Source organism: Neoarius graeffei, chromosome 21 (assembly GCF_027579695.1).
Source record: "Neoarius graeffei isolate fNeoGra1 chromosome 21, fNeoGra1.pri, whole genome shotgun sequence".
Lineage (NCBI taxonomy): Eukaryota > Metazoa > Chordata > Actinopteri > Siluriformes > Ariidae > Neoarius > Neoarius graeffei.
Window position 1 is genome coordinate 20,945,762 of NC_083589.1, and position 27,000 is coordinate 20,972,761.

At 41.5% G+C, this 27,000-nt stretch overlaps 1 protein-coding gene across 2 annotated transcripts in view; it reads right to left on the reverse strand.

Moving 5' to 3' along the window:
- Positions 1 to 5,637: 5,637 nt before the first annotated feature.
- The window catches only part of vegfab (vascular endothelial growth factor Ab), a 75,985-nt gene continuing 54,622 nt past the window's right edge, over positions 5,638 to 27,000 (reverse strand). For both annotated transcript variants that reach the window (XM_060902813.1, XM_060902812.1), the window contains 2 exons: positions 7,108 to 7,254; positions 5,638 to 7,000 (listed from right to left, as the gene is read on the reverse strand). In XM_060902813.1, coding sequence (XP_060758796.1) covers positions 6,979 to 7,000; positions 7,108 to 7,254 — 169 coding nt within the window. In that variant the 3' untranslated portion in view covers positions 5,638 to 6,978. The remainder of the gene's footprint in view (positions 7,001 to 7,107; positions 7,255 to 27,000) is intronic.

Genomic DNA, 27,000 nt, shown 5'->3' on the forward strand with positions numbered 1-27,000 from the left:
GGGGGAAGTTCCCCAAGTCGAACCCGCCAGATGGTGGATGAGCAAGACCTTTGCTGTTACCTTGGCCTTCACTTCATCCAGGTGTTGCTTATAGGACAGTGTCTGATCCAAGCATACACCAAGGTACTTGGGGGCTTGCTGGAACTCCAGGCGGTTGTTTCCAACATACATGTCCAGTTCCCTTCTTGCTTCCTGATTGTTGAGATGATATGCTGCAGACACTGTCTTGCCCGCGCTGAGCTGAAGGTGCCACTTCTGAAGGTAGTCTGCCAGGATGCTCATGTCTCGGTTGAGACCATCTTCCATTGCCTTCCATGTTGGGTGTCGAAGCATGATGGCCAAATCATCTGCATAGCCATACTTGGTAGATACCGTATTATATCTGGCAGGTCGTGAATGTAGATGTTGAACAACATTGGTGAGAGGACGGAGCCTTGCGGGACACCGTTCTTCAGCCTTCGAAGCCTGCTGGTCTGGCCATCACTGGTCTGTAGGATAAAGTTATGGTTCGATAGCATCTCCATCATGAACCTCACCATGTGCCAGTCTAGGATTGTCCTCAACAGTTTCAAATGTAGTCCACGGTGCCACATGGTGTCATAGGCAGCTGTCAGGTCCAGGAATACTACTTCAGCTTTCTCATTATCCTGAAAGCTGTCTTCGATGTCCTGAGTGAGTAGGGTTACCTGATCCACTGTTGACCTACCTCAGTGGAAGCCGGTTTGTTCCAGTGGGAGTTGTGGGTCCACCACTGGCTCAATGCGGCTGTGAATCAGCCTTTCCAGGATCTTATATGGGACACAGAGCAGAGAGATGGGCCTGTAGTACTTTGGATCTTCAGCAGGTTTGTTCGGCTTTGGCAAGGCTATGACGGAAGCATGGTGCCAGGTCTTTGGAAGCTTGGACCTCCAGAAGCATGCTGAGAAGAACGAGCGTAGCCAGCAAGATGTTCTTTCACTTTGGTGTATGACAAACTCTGGGTGGATATTGTCTCAACCTGGTGCCTTACCCAGCTTCAGTTTGTTAATTGCTGCACTTACGTTGGCTGCTTTGAAGTCTCCTGAGAGGTTGGCATCGACGCTGGCTGCCCTGGAGAGAGACAATACCTCACATGAGATCAGTCATGTGAAGTTTTTGTCTGCATCTGGGAAGCAACCATTTTTCAAGAGCTGGGAAGCAATGGCATCTGCTGTCACTTGACACCTGCGGGGTGTTGTTTTTCTCCCTGAAAGCAGGTTGATGGTCTGCCATGCCTTCCGGCTAGGGTGGGTGAAGTCGATAGATTCCACCACTTTAGTCCACCTAGTCCTTCGGGTGTCATTCAGCTTCTGCAGTAAGGTTGTTGCTGTTGTGTCCATTTCTTCCCTGGAGCTCGCCTGCTGGTGTTGGCACAACAGGCAGCTGCACTCCTCATCCCAGCCTGGGATGTAGTTCTTGTTGTAGCCACACGGGATGTTGTGTTTTGCTGCCCTTAGGAGGACTTTACAGTAAGTGGTATATGCAGCGTCCACATCAGCTGCTTCTGGGTCCAGCAGACCAGCAGTTCTTCTTTCTGTTTCTGCCATAAACAACTGCCAGTTCGCCGTCTTGAAATTCCATCTGCTAACCGGTTTGCCAGCTACTGGCTGTACCAGTGATGGTACTTTGATGATGGATGGCCTGTGGTGTGAATGAGAGAACCTGTCCAAGACACGTCTCTCCAGTTTGAGGTCGTTACTGCAGCATACAGCGAAGGCCAGGTCTGGGTTGGTGTAAGAGTTCCAGCATGCAGAAAAGAAGCTTGGGGGCTCTTTTGGGTCAAAGAGCAGCAGTGCTTCAATGTTAGAAGCCCACTCACTCAGCGCTTCACCATCATGTGATGTGTGGTTGTAACCCCAATCTGTATGTTGACAGTTGAAGTCACCTGCATAGATGGCGGGAGCAGGCACAGGTGGAACTGATGATACAGTCAGCACTGTTGGTGGGGGCTTGTATACATTCACAACAGATGTTTCTTGGATTTTGGTGACCAGCCACTCAATGTTGCAGCCAGGTGGAGAGTGGCTGGTGGCTGACCAACTTAATCCTTCCCGGACAAAGGTTGCCATTCCATGTGTCTTGCTGTGGATGGACCCAGTGAGAAGGAACCCAGGCAGCTTGAGGTTGTTGTCAGAAACCCAGTGTGTCTCTTGCAGGAGAACTGCCACTTTATTGGAATTGGCAAGATGTCTGATGACTTCAAGTTTGGTGATGGTAAGGCCCTCGACATTGAGTTGGAGCACTGACAGGCCTTGGTTTTCGATGGTGGGGGTATCTGCCCATCCTAAGAAGGATGTTCTCTGCCTTGGTCTTGACCTTGGCTTGTACCTTGGTCTGTCAGCTCGATGATTCTTCAGCGACATTAGTGTCATGAGTTGGTCTTGCACCATTTCTCACTACTCGCAGGGGAGGCCACGTGGAGGTTGTTATCTTCTCTCCCACTCATCAGGTGACATCTGGGCATACCTAACAACCTGTGTTTCCCCCCCCCACTCTGTCCCTCTGAGTTACATGTCGATCCTGAGATTGAGATGCTGACCTCTTCTGCTCCTCTGACCTGCCTGATCCATCTTGATGCCCTACGTCTGCCTGGAGTCTAATCACATCGCTCCTGTGGAGGACGGCCCCATATGGACAGTTGAAAGTCACACTTGGAAGATGCTCTGGACACTTACAGTAATGCTTTTATGGCTGAGGACTACAGTTCACTTGCTAACTCTAGGACTACAGTTGTCATGAACAGTTTTGCACTCAAGTTTCCATCAATGAACAGTTTATAACTTCAACAAAACAGACTTCATGTTAAAACTATAATGAATGTCCTGGTTTCACAGTTATACTTTGTGAATGCAACCCTGATTCCAAAAAAGTTGGGACAAAGTACAAATTTTAAATAAAAACGGAATGCAATAATTTACAAATCTCAGAAACTGATATTGTATTCACAATAGAACATAGACAACATATGAAATGTCGAAAGTGAGACATTTTGAAATTTCATGCCAAATATTGGCTCATTTGAAATTTCATGACAGCAACACATCTCAAAAAAGTTGGGACAGGGGCAATAAGAGGCTGGAAAAGTTAAAGGTACAAAAAGGAACAGCTGGAGGACCAAATTGCAACTCATTAGGTCAATTGGCAATAGGTCATTAACATGACTGGGTATAAAAAGGGCATCTTGGAGTGGCAGCAGCTCTCAGAAGTAAAGATGGGAAGAGGATCACCAATCCCCCTAATTCTGCACCGACAAATACTGGAGCAATATCAGAAAGGAGTTTGACAGTGTAAAATTGCAAAGAGTTTGAACATATCATCATCTACAGTGCATAATATCATCAAAAGATTCAGAGAATCTGGAAGAATCTCTGTGCGTAAGGGTCAAGGCCGGAAAACCATACTGGGTGCCCGTGATCTTCGGGCCCTTAGACGGCACTGCATCACATACAGGCATGCTTCTGTATTGGAAATCACAAAATGGGCTCAGGAATATTTCCAGAGAACATTATCTGTGAACACAATTCACCGTGCCATCCGCCGTTGCCAGCTAAAACTCTATAGTTCAAAGAAGAAGCCGTATCTAAACATGATCCAGAAGCGCAGACATCTTCTCTGGGCCAAGGCTCATTTAAAATGGACTATGGCAAAGTGGAAAACTGTTCTGTGGTCAGACGAATCAAAATGTGAAGTTCTTTATGGAAATCAGGGACGCCGTGTCATTCGGACTAAAGAGGAGAAGGACGACCCAAGTTGTTATCAGCACTCAGTTCAGAAGCCTGCATCTCTGATGGTATGGGGTTGCATTAGTGCGTGTGGCATGGGCAGCTTACACATCTGGAAAGACACCATCAATGCTGAAAGGTATATGCAGGTTCTAGAGCAACATATGCTCCCATCCAGACGACGTCTCTTTCAGGGAAGACCTTTAATTTTCCAACATGACAATGCCAAACCACATACTGCATCAATTACAGCATCATGGCTGCATAGAAGAAGGGTTCGGGTACTGAACTGGCCAGCCTGCAGTCCAGATCTTTCACCCATAGAAAACATTTGGCGCATCATAAAACGGAAGATACGACAAAAAGGACCTAAGACAGTTGAGCAACTAGAATCCTACATTAGACAAGAATGGGTTAACATTCCTATCCCTAAACTTGAGCAACTTGTCTCTTCAGTCCCCACACGTTTACAGACTGTTGTAAAGAGAAAAGGGGATGTCTCACAGTGGTAAACATGGCCTTGTCCCAACTTTTTTGAGATGTGTTGTTGTCATGAAATTTAAAATCACCTAATTTTTCTCTTTAAATGATACATTTTCTCAGTTTAAACAGTTGACATGTAATCTATGTTCTATTCTGAATAAAATATGGAATTTTGAAACTTCCACATCATTGCATTCCGTTTTTATTTACAATTTGTACTTTGTCCCAACTTTTTTGGAATCAGGGTTGTATATAGGACACTGTAATAGAAGCAAGTTATTTATAATCATGTTGTCTGTTATCACCCAAATGAGGATGGGTTCCCTTTTGAGTCTGGTTCCTCTTGGGGTTTCTTCTTCATGTCATCTGAGGGAGTTTTTCCTTGCCACCATCGCCACAGGCTTGCTCATTGGGGATAGATAAAATTAGTTAATGTTTAAAGTCTTTAAATTTCTGTAAAGCTGCTTTGTGACAATGTCTATTGTTAAAAGCATTGTAAAAATAAACCTGACTTGATTGAGGTGGGCATTGAAAAACAAAAAAAATTTTTGTTTCTTTAATAAATTTTTTTTTGTGTTGAATTATATCTTTGGATCATCATCTTCTTGAGTTATGGCCAAGTGTAAACCTCCTGAAAGTGTTTTTTTTTTGGCCTCCTTTGCCATTCCCACTTTGTAGAGTAACCGTGTGTTCATGGGTCCAATTTCTGGCAAAGTTCCAACTGTTTCAGACATGGTGGTGTGGTGGAATCTTGCACAGGGATCTAAAATTATAATTATGAAAGGGAATAATGTCTTCTGTTTTGATTCAGTTCTGCAGTTTAATGGAGTTATTATAAATCATCATCAAACCATCTTGTTTACTTCACTACTGTTTTCTCCATTCCTCTATGATTACAGACTAACAGTTTTCTTCATTCCTCCATGATTATAGACTACCTATAGTCTTACTATAGAACCCTACAACAGACTGATCCCCTATTAGAAAGGGTTCAAAGCAAAACACTTTTATGAAGCTAAGAACCTGTATGCACCCAGTGAACCTTTAAAGAATTAAATTTTTTTTTCTAATAGTGTATACTGTCATGGTCAATCAATATGATAAAAACTAGAATTTTATATATATATATATATATATATATATATATATATATATATATATAATTCAAGTTTCTTTGAAAGCCTTAGGATTCGAACAGTTCAATGGGTCAAAGTTTCTTTGACATATTAACTTTAAGTTAATATTTGAAAAGTGCCTCAGACTACCTTCTAATTTATTTACATACAGAATAAAGTAGTTTTTAATGTAATTGTATCAGAAATCAACACAATCAAAGAAAACCACAGATTTTCAAACATTTTATAGAAAAAAGTGATACAATTTGGAAAATAAATATACTTTACTACATTACACAAACACAAAAAGACCTTAAATCTAGACATATTTACAGGGAGTAAATAAATAACTGAGAATGAGAATGTAAATAAACTAAACTTAGGCAGCCTCTTCTATACATCAACAATAAAATAAAAAAGGTAGCAGGTGTTTGGTAGCCTAAGATTTCTTTTGGCTATATTTTATTGTTATAGGTATGGAGCCTTCAAAACACACTCAAAAGTCTAGTTTAGTTTCCCTGTCTCTCATACTACATGCTCTCTCTCTCACACACACACACACACACACACACACACACACACACACACACACACACACCCCTAGCTTTTTAGAAACAACACAACCCTTATATATGCAGAGAAAAACAATTTTTGAGGCAAACTGAAACACAGAAACGATCAGCTACGGGAATGTACTTACTTTCCTCAGACTTTCAGATTGACGATAAGAATTATTAGAAAGAGATCGGAATATAACACTGCACATAAATAGAACCAATTAAATATGGACAGGAAGAATACTGAAAATATAAGTTATGGACTCAAGGGGTCATATGCTATCATGAATATTAATAAACATTCAAATGACCTTGTGGGTTTGCATTCTCCATTTTGTGATTCACTGTTGGCTGAATGACAGGAAAAAGATACACACAATTTTATAGAAATAAGTGACCAAAAATCTCAAGTAGTCATCTGTCAGTAGAGAATGAAGTCAAGTCACAGAATCTAGGCAAAGTAAGTGGCATGCCTTAATAAAAGCAGATAAAACAAGATCTTATGTTGTTTGTTATTTGATAAGTTTCTTGTGCCATTCAAGATGAGTTACGCTGGCTATTGAAATCTGGCAGCATAGGTTGATAGTCTTTGAAGAAGCCAGTGGTTCATTTTCAGTCCCATTAATGATCTGTATATCCATTGTTGTTTGCCGGTCGATATTTAAAAAAACAAACAAACAAACAAACAAAAAAAAAAAAACATGGCTAATCCAGTGATATGCTGCATCAGTGAGTGATTTTGACATGCATTCATTGTAGTCAAAAGCACTGACACGGCCAATCCTCTTAGGCAGCAATTTAGCAGCAATTCTACTTGTTCTGTCCTTTTCAGTCTTTACTCAATATACACATTTATGGTGAAATTTACAGGGGGAAGACTTGCTCACTGACACTTCCTCACTCACTCACTCACTCACTCACTCACTCACTCACTCACTCACTCACTCACTGTCCGTCGAGGGGAATGCTTCAAGAGTCCAGGGTTGACATTTAAATTGAAGGTTCAAAGTGCGGTGCTATTAGTTATTAGTGTTTATGCCTTTATTCAGAAAAAAAAAAAAACATATATAGGGTGATCACTGCTCATCTCCTTGGCTTGTCACATCTAGAACAGAGGGAAATTGGAATGTGATTAGAAGATAGATTAACCCAAATTTACACTAATATAGCAACAAAATGCACACACACCCTTCCACACATTCACATACTCACTTGCAAGTCCTCTCATTTAGTTCGAGCTGCTTTTGCTTGCAGTCAGCCTCTGAGTGTTTGCAGGTGCACAGGCACGTTTCAGGGTCCTGAATGTATAACCTTTTTCTCCTCTCAGAACATGTACTGCAGCATGGTTTACAGTGAGTACTGAAGACAGGAAGAAAAATAAGAGAAAAGTAAATTATTAAGTAATATTAAAATAATCAGAATCCAGTGTTTTAAGCAAATCAAGCAATATACATTCTGACTTGCTCCAAACACACAGAGATGCTTGACTAAGTTTTGTTTTGGACAGCAAAAATCAGCAAGCAGTGGATTATGTTGAGCCAAGTCTCAGGCTTAGCCTGTAGCCATGGGGACAGCCTAACTGAATGTGCATGGGGGACTGGGAGATGTTAGGCACAGTGTGGCATGCACCTGCAGCCCTGCTGAGGTGTGAAACATGTAACCACAGTAACCAGATATCACCAGACACAGATTAACACTGGACATGCCCCCTGTATCTCTTCTAACATTAGGTGATGCTTGACATAAAAACATAGATCACAAAAAGACTCATGAACAACTGATTTTATTCCACAGTGTAGTTCTTTATTTTGTCTCATAGGCGGTCATAAATTACTGCAGTGTTGTATTCAGGAACTAATTTCAGGGTAGATGAGGAAATATAATAAATAAAAAACACCATGTGATCTGTACAATTACATTGATAAGCCTGAGGTACTCATGCATTTTGTGTAGATGCCAGACAGTAGGAGGAGAAGCGATGGCAGAAATGTATTTAATCCTTTAAAGTATGACCTAACATCAACCATGTTGTACAGCATTGCCACAAAATGCCTTTATGATAGTGCAACTACAGATGATTGAAATTAGACATTAGTAATAGAGGGAAATAGTGTTTTATCTTATAAAACCAGATCTGGAATTCTCCACCTCCAATAAACCTACTTCACAGGCTGCCATCTTGGTATCGCTATGCTGTTTCTAGTTTTCAAACAGAAATGGGAAGCACAGTGGTGCTTGAAAGTTTGTGAACCCTTTAGAATTTTCTATATTTCTGCATAAATATGACCTAAAACATCATCAGATTTTCACACAAGTCCTAAAAGTAGATAAAGAGAACCCAGTTAAACAAATGAGACAAAAATATTATACTTGGTCATTTATTTATTGAGGAAAATGATCCAATATTACATCTCTGTGAGTGGCAAAAGTATGTGAACCTTTGCTTTCAGTATCTGGTGTGACCCACTTATGCAGCAATAACTGCAACTAAATGTTTCCGGTAACCGTTGATCAATCCTGCACAATGGCTTGGAGGAATTTTAGCCCATTTCTCCGTACAGAACAGCTTCAACTCTGGGATATTGGTGGGTTTCCTCACATGAACTGCTCACTTCAGGGCCTTCCACAACATTTCGATTTGATTAAGGTCAGGACTTTGACTTGGCCATTCCAAAACAATAACTTTATTCTTCTTTAACCATTCTTTGGTGAAATGACTTGTGCGCTTAGGGTTGTTGTCTTGCTGCATCTGACCCACCTTCTCTTGCGATTCAGTTCATGGACAGATGTCCTGTCATTTTCCTTTAGAATTCACTGGTATAATTCAGAATTCATTGTTCCATCAATGATGGCAAGCTGTCCTGGCCCAGATGCAGCAAAACAGGTCCAAACCATGATACTACCACCACCATGTTTCACAGATGGGATAAGGTTCTTATGCTGGAATGCAGTGTTTTCCTTTCTCCAAACATAACGCTTCTCATTTAAACCAAAAAGTTCTATTTTGGTCTCATCCATCCACAAAACATTTTTCCAATAGTCTTCTGACTTGTCCACGTGATCTTTAGTAAACTGCAGATGAGCAGCAATGTTCTTTTTGGAGAGCAGTGGCTTTCTCCTTGCAACCCTGCCATGCACACCATTGTTGTTCAGTGTTCTCCTGATGGTGGACTCATGAACATTAACATCAGCCAATGTGAGAGAGGCCTTCAGTTGCTTAGAAGTTACCCTGGGGTCCTTTGTGACCTTGCCGACTATTACACGCCTTGCTCTTGGAGTGATCTTTGTTGGTCAACCACTCCTGGGTAGGGTAACAATGGTCTTGAATTTCCTCCATTTGTACACAATCTGTCTGTCTGTGGATTGGTGGAGTCCAAATTCTTTAGAGATGGTTTTGTAACCTTTTCCAACCTGATGAGCATCAACAACGCTTTTTCTGAGGTCCTCAGAAATCTCCTTTGTTCGTGCCATGATACACTTCCACAAACACGTGTTGTGAAGATCAGACTTTGATAGATCTCTGTTCTTTAAATAAAACAGGGTGCCCACTCACACCTGATTGTCATCCAATTGATTGAAAACACCTGACTCTAATTTCACCTTCAAATTAACTGCTAATCCTAGAGGTTCACATACTTTTGCCACTCACACATATGTAATATTGGATCATTTTCCTCAATAAATAAATGACCAAGTATAATATCTTTGTCTCATTTGTTTAACTGGGTTCACTTTATCTACTTTTAGGACTTGTGTGAAAATCTGACGATGTTTTAGGTCATATTTATGCAGAGATATAGGAAATTCTAAAGGGTTCACAAACTTTCAAGCACCACTGTATGCATAATTTCCTATTGGTTAATCCTTTTTTCTTTCCATAGTAGCTGATAGTCAATAAAATATGATAATACAAACTAATGGAGGCATTCATTTGATGTCTGGGGTGTTTAAGGACATCTTTAAAACACGTAATGAGCTGTATTTTGAGGTTTTTATGTTAGCCATTTACAAATAAGCATTTGGAATATTTCACAAGGGGTATAAACCCAAGCAGCAGCCCCCCTCCCGAATGCAGCACCTTGCCTATCAAATGTCCTGTTGTTACTTCTCAAGTCATTCATGCTATCAGTCATAATACTATTAGGAGTCTTGGGCAAAGTTACAGAGATGATTTCCTGTTGCCTTCCTCAGTCACAGTGGTCACATTACTGGACTTGGAGACCCTAGCCATATTTAACAAACAAGCATCATTCTGTATCACCATTGGTCAAGTTTGACACTCTGCTGATACAACTATCCATCATGCTGCTGCCCATGACTTCATCTTATTTCTGGCTCAGGAAGCGACGGGAGTACTAACACTTGCCCTAGGCGAGCTCCAAGACTAGTGAAGGGAAAGAGTTGTTTTACTTCACTGTAGGAAGCACTGAAGGAGTGCCCACCTGCTGCCCAACAAAGGTAGAATAGAGGGTAAGAGACCCCCTGGGAGACAAAGAGTTTCAATGTTAGACATAAAGGATGGGTGCTCTTATGCACAAGTTAAGAGGCAAGCCTTTGAAAGAATATTATAAGGGACTGGACCTGCCACTGGCAGAGCACCAGAGAGAGATAAACCCATACTTCACCCCCTAGCTATGCCAATGGTTCACTGGGTATTGTAAGATTTGAATTAAAAATGTGATATTGATTGCTTTTGCATAAATGGTCCGCAATTCCAATAAATTGACACATTTTGGTGTTGTATGGTAAATTAATTCAGGTTCAACCCTAAATTTCACTTGCATAGTCAGGGACCAAGCATCGAAGCTGTGTAGGTGCCCATTGTGCTTCAACCTTTTCGTCCTATTATTATTCATGATTTTCGTCTTCTGGCTAGAGTGTCTATGGCAGCCCATAGGGCCATATGGTATAAAGTTTTGAAATTTGGCACCCTAGTTGGGGACAGTCCCCTGATTCATTTCGCCAAGTTTCATGTTTGCACTTCGAGTGTTCATCCATTACAGTTCCACCAACGGGTCGAATTGGGAGGTACTTTTACAGTACGCATGTAACATTTGAACTGTATGTCTGATTTTCAAAAATTAAGTACCATTGGATTCCTTGGCTTAAGCCAAGTTTAAGTCAATGCCATTTCCTGGAAAAGTTATCCATTTTTCACAGGCCACAAATTTTTGTCCAGTTTTCACTACATTTTCATATAGCCACCAAACAAGAAGTGAAGTCATATCTCAGCCACTGTTTGATGGATTGACAGCATATTTTGTACACAGACTCAGTACCCCTTCCTGAGGACCTGAAGAAAAAAAAAACATTTGACCTCTGGGGGTGCACGCAATAAGTAAAATTACATTTTGCCCAATAACTGTTGATGTGTTTGCCTTAAAAAAAAAAAAGTAATTCTTGTGTGTGGTTGTATTTTGGGAGATCCCAAGGCAGATAAAAAAGTGTTCATCCATTACAGTTAATGGATTACAGTTAATTAACAATTAAACTGTCACATAGATTTCTCAAAATATGTTCAAAATATGAACATTAAAGCTAGGAGAAAAACAATGTATTTTTTTTTGTGATTGCATCAACTTTGCCAGTAATTTGAGGGCTCTAAATTCCATACATCTATTGTATATAATTTAAGATGAATCAAACTCATACACTCTCTTGGTTTAAGAAGATAAAACATTATTTACAGATACATATACAGTATAACTGTGCCCCTTGTAGACAGCAGATAACTGGCAGGGGCAGTGTGTAACACCTGAATGTGCTCTTGTGCACATGTACATCATGCAATAGATTTATGCAAGATTTATTATTCCTTGCTCAAAATTTACCATTAAAAATATTGTGATAAATGATTTAATTACCAAGAAGCAACTGCCCAAAGAAGACAGGAAAAAGAGCATTTCCACCATATCCAGTTTTAGGAAAATAAGAAAGGGCATAGTAATATTGCCCACTGTGCAGTCAAAAACTACTTGCTAGCAGTGGCAATGACAAAAAGCTCAACTTGATGATAGATTTTTAGGTGATTCAACAGTGATGAACAGCAACCAATAAAAAAAGTGCATTTTTATATAATCCTTTTATACATAAATGTGTTCTTTTTCCTGTATTTTTGAATGATAACTCATATTAGTGTATGCAGCTACCTCTTACAGAAGGTTAACAGCTTTTGGTAATATAAAATAATCCAAGCAAATACCACTGGATATCATGGCAATGTATAATCCCTGCCACAGGGAACCAACTCACATGGCCAATTGGAAAGGTACTTGGAGATGGTGACCTTGAAGGATCTGGAGGGAAATACAGTAATGCCCAGGTAGCTACAATGCAGACCTGCTGGAGTGGCATGCCTCTAAGTAGTGCCCATAAGGATGAAACACTGCTCATGCAACGGAATGGCACATCACTGTAGGAGACTGAATGCCCAGCCCATTTGTAGGCCATTGTGATGACTTCTGTCACCCAATGGGCCAATCTTTGCTTAGACATGTCTTTGCACTGTGACTGATGAACAACTAGTCTGATGGACAAATAGCTGTCATGCAGTTCACGCAGTTGCACAACATGTGTACTAGGCATAGTAGAGAACACACTGTAGATGGGTGTTTGTAGAATGCTGCGAGGGCAATCACTTGGTTCACAATTTTTGGTGAAATAGCCTTAAAGAACCTGTGTTAGGTCACAAAATCACACAGAAATCATTCTGCCAACAACACATGCAGGGCAAACTTATCACTAAGGCATGTAGTTCTCTCATCCTTTTATCCCTTTATGAGGTGATTGTCAGCAAAAAGAGTGTCTTCAATGATACTTTTTCAGATCAGTATCCATATAGGTTTTGAATGGAGAGCTCCTGTGAGTCTCTGACACAAGGGGGTGGTCCCCACACCAAGCTCTTGGGGAAATGCCCAGCTCCTCTCAGAAACGTTACGTGCCTATGAGCTCCTAGAAAAGTGTCAAACACTCCAAAAATGGGTGTCACATACAGTTTTAGCAGAGACAGGGATTTGCCATTATCTAGCAGCTGCTGAAAAATGGATAACACTTTAAGCATTGGGCAGAACACCAGCTTCAATTGACCATTCTTGGAGCTTGAGAAGCAGTACCTGACATGCAGTTTGATTCTTGAATTAAGTAACAAATTTTCTGATTTTTTGTTGAAAAGATCTCTTCGATTCGATCTGAACTTCCAGTATTTTCTGACAACTATACAGCACATCTAAGTTCAACGAGGAACTTGACTCACCTAGGTATAGTCATGTGCTAGAACTTTTTGTGCCTACAACAGACTCAGAGCTTCTTGGACTCATTCGTAAGACTGCTTCTAAGTCATGCTGCTTGGACCCTGTTCCTGTTAAACGTCTTGGCTACTGCCTAGAAGACTTGTTTCCTGTATTAACTAAGTTTGTCATTCTGTCATTTGACACTGAAACAGTGCCTTTGCTGCTGAAACAGGCTGCGCTTTCTCCTTTATTGAAGAAACCGCTCCTTGGTCATGAGGTTTACTCTAATTTTAGACCTGTGTCGAATCATCGGTTTCTACCAAAATCGGTTGAGAAAGTTGTTGCTGTTCGGGTCCTGGATCATCTGCATGAGAACAACCTTGAGGAATGGTTCCAGTCAGCATACAAACGGTTTCATAGCTGTGAGACTGCGCTTGTGTGCATCCAAAATGATATTCTGCAATCTACTGACAACAACCGTTGTGTTCTCTTGTTATTACTGAACTTATCTGCTGCATTTGGTATTGTCAACCATCACTTACTCCTCAAACGACTGTCTGCTCGATTTGGTTTTACTGGAACTGTTCTTTCTTGGTTTCAATCCTACCTGGGGGATCACGCTCAGTTTGTCCACATCGAGGGGACTTCATCTGGAGTGCGCAAACTGGCGTGCAGTGTTCCCCAGGGCTCCGTGCTTGGTCCTATTTTATACCTTCTGTATACGTTGCCTCTTGGAGACATTATAGCATTATCCATGGTCTGGACTTCCACCTGTATGTAGATGATACTCAACTCTACACTTCTGGACTGCCCAGAATGCTGCAGCCTGAGTTATTCATATGAAGGGCAAATATGATCACATAACGCTTGTCTTACAGGAGCTGCATTAGCTGCCAGTTGAATTTAGACTTATGTTTAAGATTACTCTACTTACTTTTAAATGTCTGAATGGTCTTGTGCCTTCCTACCTACAAGAGCTTTTGACAGTGTATAGAACTAGAAGAACCTTACATTCCTTTACTTCTGCTATTTGGCTTGTCCCAGTCTCCTACAGACTGAACAATTATGGTTTTAGGTCATTTTATTCACATGCTCTGTTTCTTTGGAATAAATTGCCTGACCATGTGCGCATTTCCGAGAACATTAATGTTTTCAAAGCCAGACTTAAGACACATCTTTTTAAGCTCGCTAAAAAGCTGTTTAGTCTTTAGTTATTAGTGTTTTGATTAGTTATTGATTAGTTATTGAATTATTATTATGGAGTTGATGGAAAGATAAATGGTGTTGGTATTGTTTTGAGGGGAGAGTTGGTCAACTTTGTGATTGATGTGAAGAGGGTGTCAGATAGAGTGATAAGCATGAAGTTGGAGATTCAAGGAGTGGTAATCAATGTTGTGTGTGTGTGTATGCCCCACAGGTTGGATGTGAGAATGAAGAGAAAGAGTATTTCTGGGAAAAGATGGATGAAGTGGCAGAAAGTATACCGAGGGAGGAGCGTGTGCTGATAGGAGCAGATTTCAACAGACATTGGTGAGGGAAGCAGAGGACATGAAGACGTGATGGGCAGATATGGTGTAAGAAAGAGGACTGTGGTAAATGGAAATGTGCTGACAAACAAAAAGAGTGTATTAAGAAGGTGGAAAGAGTACTTTGAGGATTTATTAAATGAGGAGAATGCAAGAGAGAAAAGGTCAGATTTGTTGGAGACAGCAAATCAGGAAGTAGAGTTGGTTAGTAAGGATGAGGTGAGGGCAGCCATGAAAAGAATGAAGACTGGGAAAGCAGTCAGACCAGATGGTATCCCGATTGAGGCTTGGAGATGTTTGGGTGAGATGGCTGTGGAGTTCCTAACAAGGTTGTTTAATAAAATCTTAGAGAATGAGAAAATGCCGAATGAGTGAAGAAAGAGTGTGCTACTCCCAATATACAAGAATAAGGAAGATGTGCAGAGCTGCAGTAATTACAGAGGGATAAAATTGATGAGCCACACCATGAAGTTACGGGAAAAAGTATTGGAGGCGAGCTTGAGAAGAGAGGTAGCAATCTGTGAACAGCAGTATGGGTTTATGCCAAGGAAGAGCATGTCAGATGCAATTTTTGCTTTAAGAATGCTAATAGAGAAGTACAAGGAAGGCCAGAGAAAGCTACATTGTGTGTTTGTAGACCTGGAGAAGGCATACGATAGAGTGCTGAGAGATGAGTTATGGTATTGTATGAGAAAGTGTGGAGTGAATGAGAAGTATATAAGAATGGTGCAAGACATGTATGAGAACAGTGAAACAGCAGTGAGGTGTGCAGTTGGAATGACTGAATGGTTCAAGGTGAAGGTGGGACTTCATCAAGGATCTGCTTTGAGTCCTTTCTGGTTTGCCATAGTGATGGATAGCTTGACGTATGAAATAAGGCAAGAATCACCATGGAACATGATGTTTGCAGATGATATTGTGATATGTGGTGAAAGTAGAAAGGAGGTTGAGCTGGGCTTGGAGAGATGGAGGTATTCAGTGGAACGATGAGGAACGAAGGTGAGCAGTAGCAAAACAGAATACATGTGCATCAATGAGAATGGGGATGAGAGTGTAGTGAAGATGCAAGGAGTAGACATAAAGAAAGTTGGTGAATTCAAGGACCTGGGGTCAACTGTGCAGGAAAATGGGGGCTGCAATAGTGAGGTGAAGAAGAGAGTGCAGGCAGGGTGGAGCAGTTGGAGAAGGATTTCAGGAGTCATTTGTGATAGGAAAGTCCCAGCAAAAGTGAAAGGTAAGATGTATACGACAGTAGTGAGACCAGCTGTGATGTATGGATTGGAGACAGTACCCTTAACGAAGAGACGGGAGGCAAAGTTGGAGGTGGTGGAGTTGAGGATGTTAAGGTTTGCAATGGGAGTGACAAGGTTGAACAGGATAAGGAACAAGCACATCAGAGGGACACCACATGTGGAGAGCTTGGGAATTAAGCTAAGAGAGATGAGACTGAGATGGTATGGGCACATCCTGAGAAGAGATGCAGAGCATGCTGGAAGGAGAATGTTGAGGATGGAACTGCCAGGCACATGAAAACAAGGAAGGCCAAAGAGGAAATACATGGATGTGGTGAGAGAGGACATGAAAGTGGCAGGTGTGGTAGAGAAGGATGCGGAAGAAAGGGAGCAATGGAGATGAAAGATCCGCTGTGGCGACACCTAATCGGGAGCAGCCAAAATAATAATAATAAGATTAGGTATTGAATTATTATTTACTGGTTTGTGATCGTAAAGCGCTTAGAGCATATTTGTATAGGCACTATATAAATTGTATGTTATTATTATTATATTATAATTCCCATCTGAGAGCATAAGCTCCATGTGCTAGGGGCTCTAGCATTCAGGATAGCTTTTTGAGACTGCTTGTTACAGACATCATATTGTTCTCAGTGAGGCTCACTGTTGGAAATCCTACTTGAGCCCACTTCATGTTAGAAGAAGAATATTTTTTTAACCTCATGCCCCTCTGGTGATTTATGCAACTGTCACAACATTGCCTCTCTCTCTGATGGAGAACCACACCTAGGTATACCCTTTTCATGAGAAGTGCTTCACATCAGGGACCATCTCCCTTTCTCTGAGAAAAGAATGCATCTTTGGGGGTCATCCAGAGATGGATGACACATCACTGACAGCCCCTTAACTCCAATAGACCCATGTTGGAACTGGAATCAAGCAAATTCACTGATGTGAACCTGTTAGAGGGCCCTGTTAGCTCTGATAGTTCAGGTTGTGAGAGGGAAATGGAGGAACACACACATTAGTGTCCCATGAACCAGAGTGAGCTGCTGAACAACAACATTCTAGCTCAAGCACTGCAACATGTAAACTTACAAGCTTACAAAATCAGAGAACTCTAACCTTTAGTTGTAAATCTATTTAAAGAAAATAAACAAAACACACAAATTAGACTCTGTATCAAAATCATGTGTCATAGTTATTTGTACCCCTGAATTTTAGATTAGATTAGATAAAACTTTATTGATCCCTTTGGGTGGGTTCCCTCAGGGAAATTAAGATTCCAGCAGCATCATTACAGATAAACAGAGAAAAGAAATAGATAAAACTTCTAGATAAATTAAAATAAATTAAGTATTTACATATACAAATATATAAGAAGAATAAGATATGGGGAAGAGAGGAAGGGGGCGGGGGGAAGGAGGGGGAAGAGAAAAAAGGTGGGGAGAAGGAGGGGCAGTAGGAGAGATATTGCACTTTATATTGCACATTGTCTGGTATTACTTATTGTTAGGCTAGGCTACTGCTCCTTCCCGTCCTCTGTCCTCCTGTTACCCCTCCTCCCCCCCAGAGAGGAGTTGTACAGTCTGATGGCATGAGGGACAAAGGAATTTTTGAGTCTGTTCGTCCTGCACTTGGGAAGGAGCATTCTGTCACTGAACAGGCTCCTCTGGTTGCTGATGACGGTGTGCAGAGGGTGACTGGCATCATCAATGATGTTCAGTAGTTTGTCCATAGACCTCTTCTCTGCCACCGTCACCAGAGAGTCCAGCTTCATGCCGACCACACAGCCGGCCCGCCTGATCAGTTTGTCCAGCCTGGATGTGTCCTTCTTGGATGTGCTGCCCCCCCCAGCACACCACGGTGTAAAACAGGACACTGGCAACCACAGACTGATAAAACATCCACAGGAGTTTCCTGCAGATGTTAAGGACCGCAGCCTCCTAAGGAAGTATAGCCTGCTCTGTCCCTTCCTGTATAAGTGTTTGGTGTTGCAAGTCCAGTCCAGCTTGCTGTCCAGCCACAGCCCAAGGTACTTGTAGGAATCCACAGCCTCCACCTCGACTCCCTCGATCAGAACTGGTCATGACCTTGGTCTGGACCTCCCAAAGTCAATGACCAGCTCCTTGGTCTTCGAGGTGTTGAGCTGCAGATGGTTCCTGTTGCACCACACAGCAAAGTCCCTCACCAGGCTCCTATACTCCTCCTCTCTGTTGTCACTGATACACCCAACGATGCCTGTGTCATTGGCAAACTTCTGGATGTGACACAGCTCCGAGTTATAGTAGAACTCCGCGGTGCACAGGGTGAAGAGAAGAGGGGCCAACACCGCGCCCTGGGGTGCTCTGGTGCTGCTAATCACAGTGTCAGATGTGATGTCCTTCAGCCTGATGTACTGCGGCCTGTCAGTGAGGTAGCTGGAGATCCAGGTGACCAGGCAGGGGTCCACTCACATCCTGTTCAGTTTGTCCTGAAGCAATAGGGGCTGGATGGTGTTGAAGGCACTCGAGAACTCCAAGAAGAGGATCCTCACTGTGCCATTTCCCTTATCCAGATGCGAGTGGGCTCGGTGTAGCAGGTAGAGGATGGTGTCTTCCACACCGACACCTGCCCAGTACGCAAACTGCAGACAGTCCTGGGCATGTTGTACCTGGGGTCTGAGGAGGCTGAGGAAGAGCCGCTCCAACGTCTTCATCAGATGTGAAGTGAGTGCCACCGGTCGGAAGTCGTTCAGCTCGCTGGGCCGATTCTTTTTGGAAACTGGAATGATACATGATGTCTTCCAGAGGGTGGGCACTCTCCCCAGCTGCAGGCTAAGGTTGAAGATGCGTTGGAGTGGTTCACCCAGTTCAGCAGCACAGGTCTTCAGTAGTTGGGGACACAACTTGTCCGGGCCTGCTGCTTTCCACTTGTACATTTAGCACTATGTACAACCTCCCTTTGGCACCATAACAGAGCTGAGTCTTCTAAAATGCTTGATGACCCTGGAGAATAGAAAGCAAGGGATCTGAGACCACTCCTCATTGCAGCATCTCTCCAGATTCTCCAGGGTCCTGTCTCCTCTTCAGCTCACCTCACAGGTTTTCAGTGTAGTTTATGTCAGAGTATGGGGATGATCATTTAAAATGTTGATTCTGTCATTGGACCATTTATTGTGTGCATTTGGGCACATTTTGGATCATTGTCATGCTGAATGATCCAACCATGACCCAATAGCTTCTTGGTCGGTGCAGCCAGATTTTCATTTAAAAATCCCCTGATATTTCATGCAGTTCATTGTGACATTTAAAGTAAGAAGCTTCCCTGGGAATTTGGAGGAAAAAAAGCCACACAACATCACAGATTTGTCACCATAGTTAGCAGACAGGATTAAGGCCTTTTCTTTATAAACATCCTTCATTTTACACCAAACCCACCATTTGTGTTTGTTGCCAAAAAGCTCTATTTTTGTCCCATCTGACCACTGAACCCAGTTCCAGCCAATGTTCCAGTTGTGTCTAGGTAGTTATGTTTGTTGTTAGATGAAAGAAAAAGTTTCTTCTAGCACACCTTCCAAACAGTTTGTTGGCATGTAGTTGCCGTTTAAGTGTAGATTAAGAAAAATGGTGACCCCAAAATTCTACCAGCTTCTGCAAATCTTCTCTAACCATGATCCTTGGAGAAATTTTTGGTTCTCTAATCATCCTCCTTACTGTGCGTAGAAGTAAAACAGACGTGTCCTGTTTCAGGCAGGTTCATTATAGCTCCGGTTGTTTAAATCTTCTTAATTATTACCCCGGGTGGATAGGGGAATTTTCAGGCATTGAGCTATTTTTATAGCTATTGTCTAATTTATGAAGGTCAACATAATTTTGTCTCCTTTTATTCATCTCATTGTCTCCACGTTGTTGAATAACTAAGGGAATTAGTTTCCCTTAGTCTGTGTCACCTCATATTTAATGTAAAAACTTACTCAAGTAAAAAATCTTTTAGATGCATTTGATAGTCTATTTAGCACCTACCTGCCATAGGACTTACAGTTACTGAAATATGGTCCGAGAATATAAACTAACTGGTTGCCTAAATAAACTGATCATGATACTTTCTGCTCTATGAAAACATTCCAATGAATAAAACACTTAGGGCACTTTCGCACCTATTAGGACACAGAATGCAGTGTTAAGTGAATTTGAACTCAGTCCTGGTCCATTTTCCCTTTTGGTTTTCCCTTTGTTTAGATTGGTGAGAAAACAGCAGTCACATGTGGGTGTGCAACCTGTCTGAGACCATCTAAGGTTCCATGCAGTCTCTAGCTTGGTTAGATTTTAGTGGGAATTAAGTTTGATTTTGGGTAATATTTTACTGTAAATTTGAGCTGCTGAGAAAGTGGGGCTTGAGGCACAAACTTAGCCACAGGATAGGGCTGTCGTGCTGCATACTATAAATATAATGTGTTCTGTACATTTGGACAGAGGAGCAAATAAATGATTGATGCAACACCTACTGCATCATAGCTTAATATTACAGTTAAAGGGAAACTCCTGTGGGTTTTTTGTTTGTTTTTTTAAACCCGGGCCCTATTTTCCCATCTTTTTGCTCCAGGTTAAAAAATACAGGCATTTCCCTTTATATTACATAATTTATTATATTATATTATATTATATTATATTATATTATATTATATTATATTATATTATATTATATTATATTCTTTGCTGTTGATAATGGCATAATTATTTATGGTCTAAAACTAATATCACCTTTTATCTGTGGTACTGGTATAATGCAAGTTGTCTGTATTTGACTCATTCGAATCATTCAAGATGGTGGCGCGCATGAGTGCAGCGGCTCTTCGCTCTCCTAGTTGGTACTTGTTTGTGTGTTTTTGGCTGTTGTTACGAATCGACCTATATCAGTCAACGCAGCACTATAGTCGGCAGGAATTGATAGACTTTGGAGTTGCCCATAGTAGGGCAATAACAATATCATTCCAGCGGACCCACAGTACCCTACCACTATCGCTAGAGCTCTGGGCTCCCCGTGGATTACCATCCCGGAAAAGCGACGCAGACGCCGGAGAGAGAGGAAGCAGAAGCGGGGCTGCAGGGCGGGCATCCGTGCTAGGCTACGGAAAGACCCGCACAAACCACCAATTCCCAGCCTCTTTCTCTCAAACGCCAGGTCCATCACCCACAAGATCGGTGAACTGGAGCTTCTTCTAGCTGCTAATAACACCTTATGGAATATAAATGCCATAATCTTTACAGAGACATGGCTCAACTCTTCCATCCCGGACACTGCCGTTGAGCTAGCCGACAGGATGCTACACAGACAGGACAGATCCAGCGACACCGGTAAGAGCAGAGGAGGGGGGCTAAGTGTGTATGTGAATAATAACTGGTGTACACAGAGCCGTATTATTGACTGTCACTGCTCCCGGGATCTGGAGTCTCTGTCAGTGTTGTGCAGGCCCTTTTACCTGCCGAGAGAGATAAGTGTTGTCATTCTGACTGCTGTTTACATTGCCCCTGATGCTAATGCTAGCGCTGGACTTGCCCACCTTCACCAGCTCATCAGCAAGCAGCAGAAACAGCACCCTGAGGGGTCCATGTGATTGCAGGGAACTTTAATCAGGCAAGCTTAAATTCACTCAATATGTGAATTGTGCTACCAGGGGAAGCAATATTCTTGACCATGTTTATTGCAACTTAAATAATAATAATAATACATTTTATTTATAAGCGCCTTTCAAGGTACCCAAGGACACTGAACAGTAAAAAACAAACAATAAAAGCAAAACAACAAAATAACAACAATAATAAAATAATAAGAAATCAATAATAATAATAACAACATTATTAAAAATCAAAGAGAAAAGGCCAAGCTAAAGAGATGTGTTTTTTTGAAAGAGGACAGTGTTGAGCATTGGCACAATGCTAGTGGCAGGGCATTCCACAGCTTAGGGCCATTTACACTGAAAGCCCTGTCACCCACAGAGCAGAGCCGAGAGTAAGGGACTGCTAATAGGTGGGCATCTGTGGACCGAAGATTTAAAGGTAACTGATATGGAGTTAGGAGATTTGATAAATAGGGAGGGGCCAGATTATGTAGGGATTTATAACAAGCAAGATAATTTTATATTTATTTAACTGGGAGCCAGTGCAGGTTGTATAGAATAGGAGTGATATGATCCCAGGGCCTGGTGTGAGTGAGTACCCTAGCAGCTGAGTTTTGGACATATTGCAGCCTATTTAGTCACTTGGCTGGGATGCCATTGAGCAGGGCATTGCAGTAGTCCAGTCTTGAGGTGACAAAAGCATGTATAAGCATTTCAGCTGTAGATGAAGTCAAGGAGGGACAGAGTTTGGAGAGACTTTTCAGGTGAAAAAAAGCTGTTTTAGTGATACTTTTAATGTGTGAGTCAAAAGAGAGAGTAGAGTCCAGAATAACACCCAAATTTCTTACTTCAACAGTAGTGGAAGTGAAATAACCAGGAATAGATAGCTGTGAGTGCTCCAGTTTTTTCAAGATAGAAGGGGTGGAAATGAGGATGGCTTCTGTTTTGTCTTGATTTAATTTAAGAAAGTTCTGCACCATCCAGTTGTTAACTGCATTTAGACAGTTGACGAGATTGGACGGAGGGAGTGGGTAAGAAGGTTTGGTTTGAATATAAATTTGGTTGTCATCTGCATAACAGTGAAAGTTAAGCCCATAATGCTGTATTATGTGGCCAAGAGGAAGGATGTATATTACAAATAATAAGGGTCCCAAGACAGAGCCCTGAGGGACACCATGAAGGAGGGGTGATTTAGGGGATCTAAAGTCTCCAATTGACACAAACTGTTCTCTCATGGTAAGATAAGATTTGAACCAGGCTAAAGAAGAACCAGTGATGCCAAGCAGAGTTTCTAAGTGGCTCAATAAAAGATTGTGACATACAATGTCAAAAGCTGCTGTAAGGTCGAGGAGAACAAGTATACTGACATGGCCAGTGTCAGCAGCTAACAGCAAATCATTTACAACCTTGAACAGGGCAGTCTCGGTGCTGTGCATGGCCCTAAACCCAGACTGAAACTTCTCCCAAAGATTATATTGAGTTAAATGCTCTTGGAGCTGATTGGCAACAATACGCTCTAGGACTTTTGCAATGAAGGGAAGATTGGACATGGGGCGAAAATTTTTAAAATCATCAATAGCTGCTCCAGGTTTTTTCAAGACAGGAGTGATAGCTGCTGTTTTGAGAGCCTGAGGGACTAATCCAGTTGAAAGGGATGAGTTTATTATCTTAACCAGCAGGGGACAGAGAACTGGCAGGTAAATCTTGACCAAAGAGGTGGGCATAGGGTCGAGGAGACAGGTGGTAGGCCTTGATTTAGATACTAAGCCGAAGACATACCATACTGCTCATCAACTAATGAGAAAGCAGAGAAAGATCCAACTGGTGGTGGACAGGAAAAGGGGACATTAGAGGGAGTGATGGGAGTGGATTTGATCTGCTTGTATATAGAGTTGATTTTATTTTGGAAAAATTCAAGAAATTTACAACAAAGATCAGTGGAAGGAGTAAGAGGAAAGTTTTTAGCAGGCAAAAGAAGTTTGTTTACAGTAGAAAAAAGCACTCTAGGGTTTCCTTGGCCTCTGGAAATGATGGTGGTGTAATAGCTGGTCTTGGCATCAATTAGAGACTCTTTGTAGGCAGAGACATGGTTACTGTATGCTAGTGCATGAACTGTCAGGCCAGTTTTACGACTAAGTCTCTCCAGCTGCCGACCAGCAGCCTTCATTTTACGAAGCTCAGGTGTAAACCACGGAGCAGAGTGAGAGAAAGAGACAGTATGCGTCTTCAGGAGGGCAAGGTGATTGAGAGAGTCAGCAAGGTGAGAGTTGTAGAGCATGACTAACTCCTCAGGGGATGAGTTTAATGATTTAGTGGTCAGAATAGGATGTAGTGTGTCAAATAAATCAGCTGTAACTATGTTTTTTGTGTTCCTGTATGTGATGGTGCGAAATTCACGTCTACGATGGAGAGGCTCAGGGACAGCAATATTAAAAAAAAATAACCATGTGATCAGAAACACAGAAATCTCTGGAATATAAATTTGATAGTGTAATGCCAGAGGTACAAACAAGATCTTACACTACGTTCAGACTGCAACCTGAAACGACCCATATCCGATTTGTTGTGAAATCCGATTTTTTTGTGAGGCCGTTCACATTACCAATTATATGAGACTTGTATGCGATCTCCAATATGAACGGAAAACGACCCAAAAGTGTCCCGCATGTGCAAATTGACACGTAATAAGCACATCTACGTAATACGTAAACAAAAAAAAGCGCACTCTTCAAGTTTAATGATTTCTTTTTTGTTTGTTTGTTTAGTTATCTGGTTAGTGTTAAAGTGTGAGGTCTCGTGTGTGTTTTTGTTTCTGAACTGAAATGAAAACGTGTAGCCTGGTAACGAGGGTTGACTCCTAAATGTCTCTCTAATTTCTATATAAGTGCACTACATGTTACTAGGAAGTAATGGATTTTTAAGCTCTATATAGTGCACTCGAGCTTCAGTAGGCAGTAGGGCTGTAACGATATGTGTATCGAAATCGAAATCGTGATACTCAGAGCCACGATCCATATCGCGATACAAGAAGGCAGAATCGCGGTACACCCTTTCAAACTTCTCCTCAGCCCAAAAACAGAGGCGCTTCCAAACTTCAATTTATGAATACTTTTTATTTAAATTACATTTTAAACTTACTTATATTACTTTTATTTTTTTATATCTATTAGTAAGTCGTTTTTTCGCCGACCTGCGACAATCTTCTGCGAGTCACGCAACGTCCACACTCGCCACTGGCAGAGCATTCATTTCTTTTAAGCGGTCGCCATTCTGGTTGCGACGTGGGGAGCGAATCTGTAAACAAGCAGCTCATTGGCTGGCTAGGTGTGCCACAAGCCAATCACAATCACTTGACCGGAAAGGCATGCAGTGTTGCCAGATTGGGCAGGTTTAGGTGCTTTTTGGCTGGTTTTGAACATATTTTGGGGTGGAAAACGTTAGCAATATCTGGCAACACTGAAGGCATGTCTGCTTGGGCAGAAGCCTTCTGCGGCAGTTACATTTTGACATGCGAGCAATGTTTCACCATAAAAATTCCGTAATTTCCATCTGTTTTCCGCGATCACAGAAAATCATTGGCCCTATGAGAGTGAGACAGTGAGAGAGCCACCCCCCCAAAAAAAATCTTAACGGATTTACATGATTTGGAAAAATGACTTTTTCAGAACTGAAAAAAACAGAGCTTCTGGCTCAACAGTATTATTTTGAGAAATAAAACAATCTTTGGATATACATTTGTTCATTTTTGCATACATATTACTCATTCTCTGCAGTGGTCTGAATTATTTGTTATTAAATAGTTAATGTAAGTAAGCAAATGTTAATAAGTCAAATTTAATACTTTAAAAAAACATTTTAAAAAAAATCGTGGGCGTATCGAATCGTGGGTCAAAAATCGCGATACGAATCGAATCGTGAGTTGGGTGTATCGTTACAGCCCTAGTAGGCAGTCATTTGGGATACGGCCGCTGTATTACCAAACTCTTAATTCAGGCTTAATAATTTGCACATATTTATTTCATCATATTAATAAACTTTTTCTACATTTTTATAAATATTTATTTAGGTTGTTTATAGCCAGCTGAATTCTGCAACTTCTCTCAGCGCTGGCTCAAGGTGCATAAACACCAGTGCAGTTTGCTATGGAGATGAGGCGAGACCTGGCGATGTGGTTTTTGTGGCGGTGGCGGAACTCACATAATAATCTGATTAATGTGGGCAGCAGACTAATGAGACTGAAGGTGTCAAATTACTGGAAATTTCCAGAACAATCTTATAATCTTGTAATACAGGATGGTTTACGTTATAAATCAGTTATAGAAACTGTTTTATTTAATCAGGCTAACAGAAAAAACATCCAGGTCCCTACCAAATCCACCATTAACTTGATCAATTCTATAAAAGTCTATTTAAATTCTGAAAACTGTACAAATGTTGTTGTTTTCCACCAAAGAGGCGGGATTAGCCAACGCAGAATAGTGACGTTTGTCTCTTGTTGATGACGTGTAGGTCGCATTAATGCGACCTGTCCGGTCAGACTGCAGTCGCATGTGAAAATATCGGATATGCATCGGAATTAGGACCACATATCCAAGCGGCCTGGGTCGCATGTGAAAAAATCGGATCTGTGTCGTTCAGATTGTCAATAACAAATCGGATACAGGTCGCATATGGGCAAAAAAATCGGATATGGGTCGTTTCAGGGTGCAGTCTGAACGTAGTCTTAGATATGACCCTTTGAGTGGGTGGAAAATCTACATGTTGGGTGAAATCAAAACAATCAAGGACAGCCACAAAGTTTTTAGCAAAATCACAGTTATCTGAGTCAACATGAATGTTCAAATCACCAAGCACCAGTATAGATGGACACAGAGCACTGACAGATGAAAGCAGCTCAGACAATTCATTAATAAAAACAGAGGAAACTCTGGGAAGCTGGTAATGAGCAAAAGCAGTAAAGGAAGACCACCAGTAAACTTCAGAGCAAGACATTCAAATGATGAAAAATCCTGCAAGGGCATAGATACAATCCTATAACTGGAGCGATAGATCACAGCAAGACCGCCCCCTCCCCAGTTAAACGTGGCTTCTCCATATACTCATATCCCACAGGAGTAGCTTCATTTAAGGCCAGAAAATAATTTGGTATTTGCCAAATTTCAGTTAAACATAATATATCTATGCCAACATCAGTGATCAAGTCATTAACGTAGGGTGCTTTTTTTATTAAGAAATCGCACATTTAATAAAGCAAACTGCGCATTTCTTGAGGAAGGGCAATTCTGCGAAGTTTTAACGAAATTTATGGGACACAAGTTCCTAAAGTCAACAGAGCACCTCTCAACGACAGTCCGCTTGATGTTATGATTCCAGCTCCAAAACGAATCAATGTTGTTTAGATGTTGGTGGCGAGCAAATGTCCGTCCAGAGCCCCTGTGTATAAATTTAGGCCGACACAGGAACCCAAGATGTTTGTGCGCAAGCAGGGTGTCAGGGAACTTATACGTTTTATTCCCCAA